The sequence below is a fragment of the Salvia miltiorrhiza genome, chromosome 4 (assembly GCF_028751815.1).
Source record: "Salvia miltiorrhiza cultivar Shanhuang (shh) chromosome 4, IMPLAD_Smil_shh, whole genome shotgun sequence".
Taxonomy (NCBI): Eukaryota; Viridiplantae; Streptophyta; class Magnoliopsida; order Lamiales; family Lamiaceae; genus Salvia; species Salvia miltiorrhiza.
Window position 1 is genome coordinate 3,796,463 of NC_080390.1, and position 15,349 is coordinate 3,811,811.

At 33.7% G+C, this 15,349-nt stretch overlaps 1 protein-coding gene and 1 long non-coding RNA gene across 2 annotated transcripts; one reads left to right on the forward strand and one right to left on the reverse strand.

The window, feature by feature from the left end:
* Positions 1 to 4,124: 4,124 nt before the first annotated feature.
* On the forward strand, positions 4,125 to 7,123 carry LOC131021164 (protein FAR1-RELATED SEQUENCE 5-like). The gene is made up of 3 exons (XM_057950254.1): positions 4,125 to 4,143; positions 4,777 to 5,536; positions 5,629 to 7,123. Exons 1-3 carry the CDS (start codon positions 4,125 to 4,127, stop codon positions 6,989 to 6,991), a joined length of 2,142 nt encoding a protein of 713 aa, XP_057806237.1. The 3' UTR covers positions 6,992 to 7,123.
* Positions 7,124 to 8,088: 965 nt separating this feature from the next.
* LOC131022268 (uncharacterized) lies at positions 8,089 to 10,979 on the reverse strand. The gene is made up of 3 exons (XR_009101200.1): positions 10,839 to 10,979; positions 8,918 to 8,984; positions 8,089 to 8,314 (listed from the first exon to the last, which is right to left on the reverse strand). It is a non-coding gene; the product is annotated as an uncharacterized LOC131022268 (long non-coding RNA).
* Positions 10,980 to 15,349: the final 4,370 nt, after the last annotated feature.

A 15,349-nucleotide genomic window follows, 5' to 3' on the forward strand; every position in this document is an offset into this window, starting at 1 on the left:
GATGAGTAAGTTTTACGGCTATAAATGACGCCCCTTTTCTTCCCCTTCTTCTTTAACCCCATCCCTAGTCGTGGATCACTCGGCCTAACTATCCATAGTTAGGGCGGGCTGTGACACATTTAAACCAAAACAAGATATTTTTCTTATGATGTTTTCTTTTAATCTTTGATCCGCGCCTAAAATGGTTTAAAAGAAAACATCATAAGGAAATATCTTGTTTTGGTTTAAATGTCTCAAACTATAACATAAGTGGGTCTTTGTATAATTATTTACAAAAATGGGTTGTTTTTTGAATTTTTAAGAATTAAGTCGTGTCAAATTTGGACAACAACGAAAGTTGGTGTATTAAAATGTAAAATCCTAACTTCGCGTCAAATATGGATTTTTGGCAAAATTTGTGTATTTAGGTGCAATTTTTCCATTAATAAACTCTTTTCCCTTTTTCTTTTGAAACAATGGTGTCAAATGGCCACATTGAAGATGCAAACACAATATTTGGCCACTAATTGAAAAAACACAAATTATGGCCATTAATTAAGCAATATGCCTAATATACCCCTGAGTAAAAAAAAATTATTTTTTCATTTTTTTATTCTCTACGCCTAATATACCCCTGAGGCAAAAAAAACAAATTTTACTCCCCTGCCCCCAGACCCCCCGACCCCACCCACCCCCCACCCCCAAGCCAATTTTTTTTGTTTTTACTTCCCCTGCCTTGTCTATCCCCCAGAACCCCGACCCACCCGCCCCCAAGCCAATTTTTTTTTTTTTTTACTTCCCCTGCCTTGTCTACCCCTCCAGACCCCCGACCCCACCCACCCACCCCCAAGCCAAAAGAAAAAATTATTTTTACTCACACTACCCTGCCTACCCTCCCAGACCCCCGACCCTACCCACCCCCCCCACCCACCCCCAAGCCAATTTTTTTTTTATTCCCCCTAGATAAAAATAAATCAAATTTTACTTTTGTTATTTTATTTTATGGCACTTATGGCACTATTAGTGCCATAAGTGCCAAAATAACCTTTTTAAACACTTCCTCTAGGGTTTAGATATTCCATTTAGGGTTTAGATTATCCATTTAGGGTTTAGATGTTCCATTTAGGGTTTAGATTATCAATTTAGGGTTTAAATGTTCCATTTAGGGTTTAGATGATGTTGTTGTTTCTATATTTGTTCTGCATGTTTGGCACTTATGGCACTAATAGTGCCATAGTGCTAAAAAGACCATTTTACTTTATTTTATTTTGAATTTTCGTTGGCACTTATGGCACTAATAGTGCCATAAAATAAAATAACAAAAGTAAAATTTGATTAATTTTTATCTAGGGGGAGTAAAGTTTTTTTTTTTTTGGCTTGGGGGTGGGTGGGTGGGGGGGGTGGGGTCGGGGGTCTGGGGGGTAGACAGGGCAGGGGGAGTAATTTTTTTTTGGCTTGGGGGTGGGTGGGTGGTGGGGGGGGTGGGGTCGGGGGTCTGGGGGGTAGACAGGGCAGGGAGAGTAAAAAAAAATTTCGTTGGCACTTATGGCACTAATAGTGCCATAAGTGCCTAACCCGACCCGCATCCCTGATCCTATCCGGCACGCGACCCGCGCTCCTAACCTTACCCAATCCGCCCAATTAAGGGCAAAAACATCATAAAGCTATAAAAATGGCCAAAATTTATGTTTTTTCAATGAGTGGCCATAATTTGTGTTTTATGATTCATTTTGGCTATTTCAAAATTTTACTCTTTTCTTTTTGTCTATTTTTCATCTTACAGTGAATTTTGTTTAAAGCTATCAGTTGAAATTCTTAGCAACAATGATTGAATTAGTTGAAATCAATTTCTACTTGAAATTTAACATATTAATTATATAGGTTAATTATCTCTAAATATATGAAGTATATTTAAATTTCAGTTTTTAATCATTATTATTTTTTTATCAATTAATACATGAACTTTCAATAATTCTTATAATATACTCCCTCCGTCCCGCTCAAGATGCTACATATTCCTTTTCGGGCCGTCTCAACGAAGATGATATATTTCTATATTTGGTAAAAATAAGGAATTTTAAACACTTAAGTAACACTAATTAAGTATTCTCTTTCTTACTTTATCACTTTATTACCTTCTATCTCCTACTTTATCACTTTATTGTTACACACTTAGAGCATCCACAATGGGGGCTCAATAGCCAATGCGAGCCCCCATTTATTGCACCCGCTCTCGTTGCCGCACCGGCGGTGCAGAGGGCCGAAACGACCCAGCTCTCCGGGTGCAAGCCGCCGCGCGTGTTGCCACCTCCCTCTTTTATCCCTATTTTCGTATTTTACATAAAAAAAAATTAAATTAGAGAGCCAAGGGTGGGCTCTCTCATTGTGGAAAGTGGGTGCAATAGTAGTGGGGACCATCATTTGCACCCACTTGGGGCTTACCATTGTGAATGCTCTTAAAACACTAATTTACAACTCTTTAAATCCCGTGCCAAAAAAACAAATGTATCGTCTTGGCTGGGACGGAAGGAGTATAATAACAATATAAATAAATCATCAGTATTAAATGAAAAAATTTAAAGACAGCACCACAGGGAACTCGAACCCAAGACCTTTGGCCTTAGGCATTAACCCCTTACCGCTTGACCACCACACGCACACCAAAAATTCGTATAGCTTGACTAATATAATATATTCAATATACATATTAAATTAAACATTATAACATGAGCTTTAATTTGATGTATATTATAGTAAGAATGGAGTTAAAATAAAAATATTATAAGAGTGAAAAGTCTCAAACTTGCCGTCATCCTTATTTTTCTTACACAATTCATACTCAAAGCATACAATTTTATTTCTATATTTTTTCTTTCTTTTTCTTCTCATTTTTTTCTTTTCAAAAATATTGAAATTCAACTAATGTAAAATAAATTACTGCTGAATTAGAAATTTTATTAAAGAAAGAAAGAAGAAAAAATCCCATGAGAGCACAAATTGCAAACTAAGGGGACGACCTCATTAAAACCTCTTGAAGAAAGAGGAAAAAGAGTACCCAAGAGCTTAATTACATATCAACTTAGATATTCACGTGTATACAAAATTCAACCATCTTTGTTCATGTATTACAATTGTTCACAACTTGATTATCTCATGTTCACGTATTTTATGTGTTTGTTTATAGGATTTAGTTTTCACCGTAAGATAGAATTTACACTTGATCCTTCCACTATATATTATGTAAAAAAATTAAGTTTAAAAGTAATAGAAGTTAAAAGTTTTAAACAAAATTATTTTCTCTCCTCTCTTATTTGCTTTTTTATTTTATTTTATAGTATGCAATTTTTATTTATTATATAAATAAACAAGATTTTCTAATATATTACAGAAGAATATTTTTTAACATTTATTTAATATTTATATTCCAAATGAATGTGTATTATTACTACACTAATAATGTGGTGATAAATTTCTTAAAGTTTTTTATTGTTTTTTTTTTTACAATGCACACACCCACACTCATACTAAGTTTCCTATTATAGGTAGACGTAATGAATCATGCCCCAACTTTTAATTTTTGTATTTATTTCATCTTGTTTTGTTTATTCAATTTTCCCTCATTTTTTTGTTTGCTAATGTACTAAATAAAGCAAGACAACAAACTACCGAGAAAGAAGGAAAGTAAGTTGTCAACATTCTGATGGAATCAAATACTTCACAAAAATTACTCACATTGTGGATGACATAGGTTTTAACTATTTAAATTTTGTGGTTTACAAGTTACAAGTGAATTATTCATTATTAATAATTATCTGTGTAATATATATATATATATATATATATATATATATATATATATATATATAGGAATGGGATCATATAGATCCCATTCCTTATAATAGATCCGTAGATCCTAATATCAGCCGTTGATCTATTATTTTGTACGGTCCAGATCTGATCCGATTTTTATACCTAATTTTTAAATGCGGAAGGGTATTTTCGTCTTTTAATTCTTAGATTATATTTCGCATGCTACTTCGTTTTACCTCGTCGTCTGTTATTTTTTTACCTCGCAGTCTTCGCGCTTGTGTTTCTATATTCATTGCGATTCTCTTCATCTGTGAGAATCGTTCGTTTTCTCGTTCATGACGATTGAGGAATCAGGTATTGTTTGTTATTTGACGTTCATGACGATTCTCTTCATTTGTGAGATTATTCGTCGTTCAGTTTGTTCTTATTGTGTTTTGAATTGAGGAATCATGTATTGATTATTCGTTGTTCAGTTAGTTGTTTTTTTTTTAATTCGTTGTTCTTCGTGATGAATATTATTTGTTCCTTGTATTTTTATTTTCTTTAGTTTGATGATTTTATCGTTTTTTTCTTCTGCATTATGTATAATAAATCGGAAATTACGTTTGCGTTATGTGTTGATATGAAATCTGTATTTTTTGTTTGTTTTTTTTTTATTTTAACTTATGTGTTGTGCTATATTTTTTTTACGTTAAATCTTTATTTAAAATTTTGCATTTGTTTAATATATATATGCATGTTTGTGGTTCGGATTATGCACGTGTGTTTAAATACTTTATTTTGATCGGATGTATTTATTTTGCTAATATATATTATGCATTCTCGTGTTTATGAATTATGCATTTGGTTATTTGAGATTATGCATTCTCATTTTTATGCATTATGCATTTTTTTAATATATATATATGCATGTTAGTGGTTAGTATTATGCATGTGTGTTTAAATATTTTTGAGATTATGATTCATTTTTATTTTTATTTTTTGCAGATGGTGTTTTTTCTGATCAGAGTTCAACTTCTGATACAGTGTTTTTACCTGAATGTGATGATGAGTTTAAACCTATTGTTGGGAAGAATTTTTCTTCATTAGATGATGGTGAAAAGTTTTATATGGCTTATGCTAAGCGTTGTGGATTTAAGTCGCGTCTTGGTGCTGTTAAGCGTAAGAAATCTGGGGTGATTATTTCTAGACTTATTTTTTGTAGTCGGGAAGGGTTGAGTAAATCTGGTGGAAATATTAGATCTAGGATGAGTACAAGAGTAGATTGCAAAGCTCGTATTATTCTTCGTGTTGTTGATGGTGGTTCTTACACTATTGTGAATTTTATTGAGGGTCATAGTCATCGATTTGTTTCAGATAATCTTCAACATTTTATGTTGTCTAATCGTAAGTTGGATCATGGGCATAAGAAGTTTGTATTGAACTGTGTTAAAACCAATATTGGTCCTGTTAAATCATTCCATTTGTTTAAGGAATTGGTTGAGGGTTATGATAAAGTTGGATGTACAGCGGTGGATTTTAAGAATTTTGCACGTGATTTGCGTGCATATGTTCTTGGTTCTGATGCTCAGATTCTATTGAATAATTTGTTCAATAAGCGTGAAATTTGTAGCGATTTTCAGTTTGAATATGCAGTTGATAGTTCTGATAAACTTACAAGGCTGTTTTGGGCTGATCCTTTATCAATTCAGAAATATGATGCTTTTGGTGAATCTGTATCATTTGATGCGACATACTCAACTAACAGGTATGCATACTTATGATATATGTTGTGCATCTTGTTATATAGCATTATGAATTGTGTTTTAAGTATGTTTTTCTTTTATTTTGTTGCTACAGATATAATCTTATATTTGTGCCATTCACTGGTAAAGATAATCATGGAAGTTGTGTGACCTTTGGTGCTGGACTAATTTCTCATGAGGATGAGGAATCATATTCATGGGTTCTTGAGAAGTTTGTTGAATGCATGAGGAGAAGACCAAGGATGATTATTACAGATCAAGATCCAGCTTTAAAAAAATCTGTTGAACGTGTTTTATATGATACGCGTCATCGATTTTGCATGTGGCATATCATGGTTAAAGTTATGGATAAGGTTCCACATCGACTTAAGACCGATTTACAGTTTAAAAAGGATTTTAATCGTCTTGCATGGTCTGAGTTTACTGAGCCTTTGAGTTTTGAACGAAGATGGAATGATTTAATGGAGAAATATGGTTTGGTTGGTGATAAATGGTTTGATTCTATGTTTGCTCAGCGTAGTTATTGGATTCCTTCATTTTTTAGAGATTGTCATATGAGTGGGTTATTTAAGACAACGTCTATGTCTGAGAGTCAGAATAGTTTTTTCCGTAGGTATTTCAATAGGGGTGCAAATCTGATTGAATTCTTTATTCATTTTGAGCGTGCTATTGAAGCTCAAAGAAATCAGTGTGATCGTCTCAATAGTGTTGATGTTTCTTGTTTCCCAAAGTTGGTGACAGATCTGGCAATTGAAAGGCATGCAGCAACTGTTTATACTAGTGGGATGTTTGTTGAGGTTCAAAAGCAGATTGTTTCAGCTAGTTTCAGTTGCTGCATATTGGAGATTAGGACTGGTGTCGGCGAGAATGTTTATGTAGTTGAAGATGGTGAAAGTGGTAAATTTAGTGTCACTTATAATTTGGCTGACTATAGTTGCAATTGTGATTGCAAGCACTTTGTGAGGTGTGGTTGGCTTTGTTCGCATGTATTTTGTGTGTTGAAGAATGTTAAGATTCAGAGGATTCCTGATCAATATATATTAAAGCGTTGGACAAAAGGAATTTGCGTTGGTGGAAGTACAAATTCTGGTGGGACAGATACTCTCTCTCAGTTATATTCTTTAGCTTATAGTTGTATAGGTTTGGTTCAAGGTGATTCTGTAAAGATGGAGAAGTTATTTCAAACTTTGAAAGGTGTGCATGATTCTTTGTCTGTGAATAGTTCTAGCAGTTCAAATGATGATCTTTTTAATGAGTTTTATGGTGGTGCACCTCCTGAAGTAGTTGATGTTCACCCACCTGATATTGTGAAGACAAAAGGTAGTGGAAGTCGTTTGAAGTCGAGGATTGAGAAGGCTTTAAGGGATAAGAATAAACCGAAACGAAGATGTGGCAATTGCAAAGAGATGGTGAACCATGATGCTCGTAATTGTGATCAGGAACGTGCTGTTAAATAGGTTTTTTATATTTTATTTTAGATTTTTTGTATAGTATTCTTGATTAAGATTTACATAAATAATTGAAATATTTCATTGTTCTACGTTTTGCGTATTATTGTTCTATATTATACGTTATTGTTTTATCTGTTATGTATTTTATTGTTAGTTAACAGTATAAGTTAGACAAAACTATTATGTATTTTCGTATATATATTTATGCATTGTTAGTTAACAGTATCTGCATTTTTTGTTTTTGATTATGCAGTATATGCATTTCTTGTTTTTGATTATGCAATATATGCATTTTTTTGTTTTTAATTATGCATTGTTAGTAAACAGTGGATGCATTTTTTGTGTTTGAATATGCATTGTTAGTTAACAGTATAAGTTGCACAAAACTATTATGTATTTTCGTATATATATTTATGCATTGTTAGTTAACAGTATCTGCATTTTTTGTTTTTGATTATGCATTGTTTTTTTATTATGCATTGTTTTATAATATTTTATTTTAGTGTTTAGTTTTTAGTGTTTAGTTTTTAGAGTTTAGTGTTTAGGGTTTAGTTTTTAGGGTTTAGTGTTTAGTGTTTAGGGTTTATTTATTTTTTTTTAATTTTTAGTTCTTAGTGTGTAGTTTAGTGTTTAGTTTTTAGGGTTTAGTTTTTAGTTTTTAGGGTTTAGATTTTAGTGTTTAGGGTTTAGTGTTTAGGGTTTAGGGTTTAGTGTTTTATTATGTTTAGAGATTATTGTTTAGGGTATAGGGTTTTTTTTTAAAAAAAAATGTATTTACAAAAATAATTATTTGTAGTTAAAGTTTTATGCATTTTCATGTAGTAATATTTGCACATTAGTGTACGAAATTATGCATGTAAATTGGAGATACTGGACAAATTAAAAAAATATATGATAGCCTGGAGACATAATAAAATTTCATCAAAATATCATAATTGTCACAGCCCGCCCTAACTATGGATAGTTAGGCCGAGTGATCCACGACTAGGGATGAGGTTAAAGAAGAAGGGGAAGAAAAGGGGCGTCATTTATAGCCGTAAAACTTACTCATCTTAATAAAACTCGTCATTTTTATTCATTAATACTCAATTGAAAACAGTCTATGAAAGACAGCATAAAACTTAATTAATATCATTAATCAAGTTATACATCGTATGAAACCATTCTCTTAAGACTCAAAGTATGACATAACATACTATAACATCAACAACATCTTGCAGCGGAAAGTAGCTAGACATATGTATGAAGACATATTCTAGATAGGTTAACTATTTATTAACAACCCTGGAGACTCCGCTCATTGCAGCACCATCATCACATCAGCTCAACCTGCACATTTAGAAAACATATGCAGGGCTGAGTACAAAAGCACTCAGTGGGCACGTATGCCTAGGTATAAAAATACATGCTTCAAAACTGTAAATTGTCATGCCATCATAAACAGTACAGCAAGGGAGTTTTTCGCTAAAAAGGTCCAAGCTTACTAAGTTCATTTGTGATTCTTAAAGTTCGTCTGATCAGACTAAGTTCTTTTGTAATCTATCATATCTGAAACTGTGTGCCGGAGAGGTGGCCACCTCTCACGGTCACTTGACCGGCCAACCCGCTAGATGACTCACGGTCACTGGTGTACACTAGTCCTGGCAGGATAGCTATCAACTGCTCAGGACCCGAATTCGATTGCATCATTGGCAAAGCCAAAGCAGATAGATATCATACTAAAATTTAAACATTTTATGGCAAGACAATACTTGAAATAACTTTAACTCAAAGATTTTGTCATGAAATAACTTGCTCAAAGGTAGCATTAAACTCGTTTGATAGATATATAAAACTGAAATTAACAGTTAAATCATCTCATGCATTCATTCGTATAAGAGGCCTACGACAAGCAGGGGATCTCTATATACGTATAGTAAAAGTAATGCCCACCTCGTTGTGTCTCTGTATCAATGAGTAACGTCACTCTCTCCCTCAAGTCGTTACTTCCCAAAAGGACCTTCATCGTTTATGAAGAATTGGTGAGAAGTTATAAAAGAAACCTCGATTAATAATCTAATCTCTTTTATGAAACATTAGTATCTCTAATGTTCATCTCTCTTGATTGTTAATCAATATAACAATTATTATCTCTCGTCATTACTCATTAATTATAACATCCTTATGTTATAATTAGCAGCGCTTCAATTAAAAGAAATATTTAACACATCGAAAAGTCCACTTTCTTAGCAGATCTATTCGCTCTCATCTCGTCTAATTAACCGATTAGAAAGTTAAACTTTCCATTAGGCATGTATTTGAGTCACGGGTCAACAAGAATTGACTATGCTCAAATTCTAATTTCACTAAAAATTTCGGCATGACCTATTCATATATAATGTCAGCCACGAGATTTCAACGCGTGAATCTCACTACGTGAACTCGTCTCTCGACTCAAAACTTAACATCTTGACATCTTTTCAACGCAAACCAAACAATTCAAAATCATCAAAACTCTTTATCAGTAAACTATCATTTATACTCGACACCAATTGTTCGAGTGTCAGATACCAACATTTATGTGCGTTAATCATAACTCTCACAACTCACACCATTTAGTCATATCGTATCATCCATCAAAACAAATATAATCAAGTTGTTTTCTAGAAAGTTTTGCTGTTTTTGTGTCATCTTTAAAAATTCATAACAACCAACTCAATCATCATAAACTCTCATACCAATTGATCTCAAAAACTCCATGAAGTGTAGTTCACTCTAAAAATGGTAGTTAACCAAAAAGGTTAAAGGTTTTTGGAGATATTGCTCTTTTAGTGCAGGCTGTTAAAGATTGACAGTCTCTGCCAATTTTGTTTAGGCCATTAGAAACCAAGGCAAACCTTAATAAAATTCCATCAAATTTAATCAGCCAAAACTAAAGGTATCCTTGAAGATTTGGTTAAAATTTCACAAGAGAAAACGTTCATATGATCTGCCAAATAAACAATGAAACTCATACACTTTTACTGTTGGAAAAATATGACAGCAGAACAGGGCATTTTTGAAATAATAAACTGCTCTGTTTCAGAGGTCATAAAAATCGAAATCTTATGTTTTTAGAAAAGTATTGAAGTCTAGTTTCGTTTAAAAAAAACGGTGATGCAAAATCCTTCATGGATTAATAGATATAAACGTTTTTGTAAAGTCTACCAATAGTTGACAGATTCTGTCAAGGATTTTTCAAAATATCTTTAAAATAGCAAACATCATCCAAAAGACATGAAATTTTGCAGCAACGAAATACACATATCATAGATAAACATACTAAAATTTCAGAGCCATCAAGCAATGAAAACTCATCGAAACATAAGCTTGAAACTGCTGTAAAATTTTGACAGAATTCCAGTTTTAATTTCGTTCAACAATTATCATCCATAAATTGTAAATCAATTAGCATGCTCATGTGATATCGTAGAACACATATACGCAATAATATTCATTATGCAACGTCTCAAACTTCACGAATTTAAATAATCATACTCTAAAAACTTATACAATTTTCGTGCTTGGAAAAATACGAATTTAATATATATCGATTCTAGCATACCCTTAAGCACAAATATCAAGTCAAAACGATCAAACAAAAATCGAAAGACAAGCTAATATGTGAAAAACGGGGCTGCCCTCATGGGTTTCATAGCTACGGTTCGTTCCGTTCTTACTCCCTTCATTAAACATGCTCAACATCTACCCAAGAACAACATACTAAAATTTCACGACGATCCGACGTCGTTTCAAAATAAAGTCGAGAATCGACGTTTTTCGACGTCGACGGAAATCGAAAAGAAAACCATCAAAACGTAGATAGAGATCTTACCTACTTAGATACGTGTTCGAAAAGATGATCGGGGCTCGTCTTCTCGCTCAAAACGGAGCTCAAAAGCTCCAACTCCTCAACAATGGAGATATGCGTGAGTTGTGTGTGTGTTTAGTGTGTGTGAGATAATTAAAAATTAAAAGTGAGGGGTGTTGGTTGCTAACAGCCGTAAGTTAGTGAGGGGAAAGGGGTTTGGGCGGTTGGGGGGTGGTTAGGGGTAGGGTAGGTTAGATATTTAGTCGTTAAATATCTCGTTTCGTCTCGTCTCGTCTCGTCTCGTCTTAACGACTAACTACCCATACTCTTCGTTACTCGCCCTCTCAACTCCTACTCACTTTCATTACACTCGTAATTCTATATAAATATAGAAAACGCATGCCCGTTCTCGAAATTCTGATAAACGAGCTCGGTTCGTTTATCGAGAAATCCCAATTTACTATTCACTCGTCGTCCAAAAATAAAAACTTTCATTATTGGACTCGTATCGAAAAACTAAGAATATTTCTCGACGACATGCACGTAAGATTTTGAAAATCGACAAAAAGACGAAATAGCAGTATTTTTACTATTCATCGTCAAAAAGTCAAAAATTTCAAAAACGTCTTAACGGACTCAGATTTCACTTCCGAGTTCACCGTTCTCATTCAAATAATTATCTCGAATTATTCAAATACTCAAACTCAATTACGGATAAAAAATTCCACATCATCAAAAGAACATCTCAACATCTTTTTAAAAACAAGAAAACTTCATATAACTCCTCATCTTTGTACAAGTAATCAAACAAGGGATCTATACCCTAATTACTCAAACTCAAGCAATTAAACACGTCATCAAAAGCCCGGGTATTACAATAATCTAGGACATCAAAATAACCTGGAAACATCACTGTTTTTCATCGACAGATCAAAAAAGGAAAGAAAAAAAAAGATTGTTAGTTGTTTGCCATAGACATTCAGAATCATGTTTAAAGTCATAGCTTAAACCCCTATTCACATCCAGTGATCAAGCCAAGAATTGATGAGCTAAGGAAGAAGTATTTTGGGCAGATTCAATGACCCATCAGCACATGATACTCTGTATAAGATATTTGCTTCTTTCAGGTTGTGTGCTTTTTGCTCGTTGCAGTCACATCCGAGTATGTATGCGCAATACTTCATCCTCATTCTCATCATTTGCTTCTTTGCTTTGTTGGTCAGTTCGTGCCTCCAACTGTTTACGTCCCCCTTAAATGTTTCCATGTGTCTCATGACGTATATGCCACAGTCGGTGCTATTTTGTTTCTCGGCCCATGTTATCCTTGGAACTGTGAATGTGGGGTTGTCTAGCTTCTTTGCCTTTGCTGCCATTTTTCTTGTTCCCAATAAATTCTTCATGAATTCCACCTGGTTTCGACTGGTTTGAGCCAGGTTTGTTTTGTGACGATGGTTAGGCCGGAGTTCCAGAAACTTTCCTCTCCGCTCTTCTGGTCGTGGTATGTTGTCATTAGACGGGCACTCTTTTTCCTTTTCTGGTTTTTCCCACTGGGTTTTCCATGAAAAGGTTTTAATGAGGCTCGGCCCTTAGTCTGCTTTTTTGTGCTTTCAAGGGTTCTAGGTTTTTCTTTTTTCCTTTTTTAATAAAATCGCATTTTAAGTTAACTATTATTTATATAATTACATACTATGAAATTGACACTATATATAAATGTTTTTAGGAACTTACCAACTTGATGCACATTTCATTGTATTTTTCAAAGTTACAGTCAACTGCAGTCTGATTTTTGTTGTCCAATATGAACACTGTTCCCACCCGTATGTCGATGCATATTAGGAAATAGTGTTCATACCTATAAATAGGGAAGAAGAACTGCAAAAATAATTAAAGTATGTGAGTTACAATGTGTTAAAGTTTTATATGTGTAAGTTTTGAATATATTTATTACATACCATGTCTATTTCCTTGAGCTGAATGCTTTTGGTGTTATCTAGTTCATACTGAAACTTTTCTTGAAAAACCTCTTGCATTTTTTCATTGGACCAGTTGGTATTTGGCATGCTGATTGTGATGAGCTGTATAGTATAATTTTGTTATGAAATAATTGTTAGCTATCATGTATAAATGAATAATATTAAATATAAGATAATTTTATTATACTTACAGAAGGTTCTGTTGTAGCAAAGAATCTGACTGGTGAATCCTTTGAACGGACTGATTCGTTTTCATTCAGAATCCTGCTCCAGATATCAATTACTGATATGTTTATGTATTCACCATGTTTCATTGACATTATCTCTTGTCGGGGGAGCTGCGTTTCCTTGTTCTTGAATAGGATGTCATTCCTGTTATGCATTTATGTTTATGTTAAATTGTTGATGTGTTTTGTAAAATAAATCTACAGACAATAAAAGAAACTTAGAAAATAAATATACATGGTGTCTTCGCTATTGTGCTGAGCAAAGTAGGCTAGCTGGTTCTCTTGTGCTGTCATGCTTTCAGAAGCGCTTAGTGATCGTCTTGCAAAAGGCGATACTAGCATTGCTGTCTTTTTTGTCTCCCTCTTGACAGGCACTACTTCCGCAGGTTCAGTATTGCTTCTGGTAGTTCTCCTCTTTGTAGGAGTGTCATCCAATTTCTAAAAATATGGTAATATTTTATGTTATAATTGTTGTCTAATAAAAGTTTTATTAATATGAATCATTACCTCTTCTTCTTCCTGCTTTCTTTTGCCTTTGTCCTTTGTTATTTTTTCTGACTTCACTGCTTTGAGTTTGTCCATTCTTGCTTTCATTTCCATCTGTAGTTGCCTCTGTTTTTGTCTTTCTGCAAGTGCCTGTTGTTCCAATTTCTTTCTCGCTTCTGCTGTTTGATCTTCCAATTTTTTCCAAACAGTTTCATCAAACTGTTTGGCCTGTTCTTTCTTTTTCTTGCTGTGTTTTTTCTCAGCTTCTTGAACAACCTGTATACATATATATGTAAATTTTTGAATCATTATTTACCTTAAACCTGTATACATATATATTATTTGTACCTTTTCCATTTCGTTTTCGAATTGATTTTGTGCAGTGTGTTGTTGCATTTCATCTATCACGTCATTTCCCTGTTCGTATGCATGTATATGTATGAAAACATGCATTGTAGTGATCTAAGGTATGCATTATATATTAATTATTTAATTTCTTCTACCTGTTTTTTGAATTTTTCAAGTATTTTTTCTACCTGGCCTTCCTGTTCTTTCTCTTCTCCTGTCTCTGTCTGTTCTTTCTGTCCACCTTTTTGTGGTTCTTCCTCGTCCTTGTCAAATGGTTCTTTTTGAGGTTCTTGCTGGTTCTCAAATGCTGCTCCTCCCTGTTCATCTTTTTCTTGTTCTTCCTGTCCTTCTTTTTGTTGTTCATCTTCCTGTCCATCATCTTTTTCCTTTTCTTGCTGCAGTTCAGTCTGTTTATGCATATTAATGTATTTAGAAATGCATATTATAAGACTATAATAAGGATAATATCTTTATAATTTATTACATTTACCTCTGGAATTGTAACTACTACGATTTCCGGCTCTTGCTCCTCTTCAGGCTGTTTACGCATACTTATGAGTTAAGAAATTCATATTTTTTGATAATATATGCAATAAATATAAATTATGTTTATATTATATATAAATGCATTACCTCTTCATTTTCATCTCTGTTTGGAGTTGAAAAGATGAAATTGTCATCATCCAGATTGATATTGTTATCATCTGTGAACATTTGAGAAAGTCCAAGGCTGAATGTAGGAGCATTGTCCAATTCCTGTATGTATTCCTCTCTCATTAGAACAGCTTTAATAATATCATCTATCGCCTTGCATACATCATTCTGGCCCCAGAATATATCATCCAATTGAGATTCTCTCATCTCAGAACTGCTTGGTTCAGTATTCCTTGGCTTTTGGCTGATGTCATATCCAATCAATTTGTGTGCGTGTTCCATTGTTTGCATGAAAGTGTCATCATCAAATGCCTGAGCAGGTACTGACTTTAGTTTTTGCACAAATGCAACAAGTTTTGTTGCAATCTCGCTGGCATCTTTGATGATTTCACTGACTGCTTCCTGAATTCCACTGGTTTGTTCTTCTGTTTCGAATGAATTGAAATCTTCATTCTGTGGAACTTCAATTGGGAAGCACACAATTCCATACCCAAAACCTCCAGCACCGAATTCATCATCTTCGCGTTGCCTCAGTTTCTGATAATCCCAATTTGAGATTACTGGGTAGTTCCTTGAATATGACTTTGCAGCATAAGTTTTTATTCTATCCACATAGAATGCCTGCATTTTTTTGAAAGATTAAAGTATATATTAATGTTATAGAAACTTATGTTCAAAAATTATAAAATTTTAAAAACTCATTCTTACCATCAGGAATAATGTAGGCCCACAGAAGTTTTTCTTTTTGTCTTCCCATGCTTTTCTTTTTGAAATGAGAGATTTAATCAGAAAATCTCCCCAGTCAAGATTTCGAGCATCTTCAACATCATCGAAATGGTGCATTGTT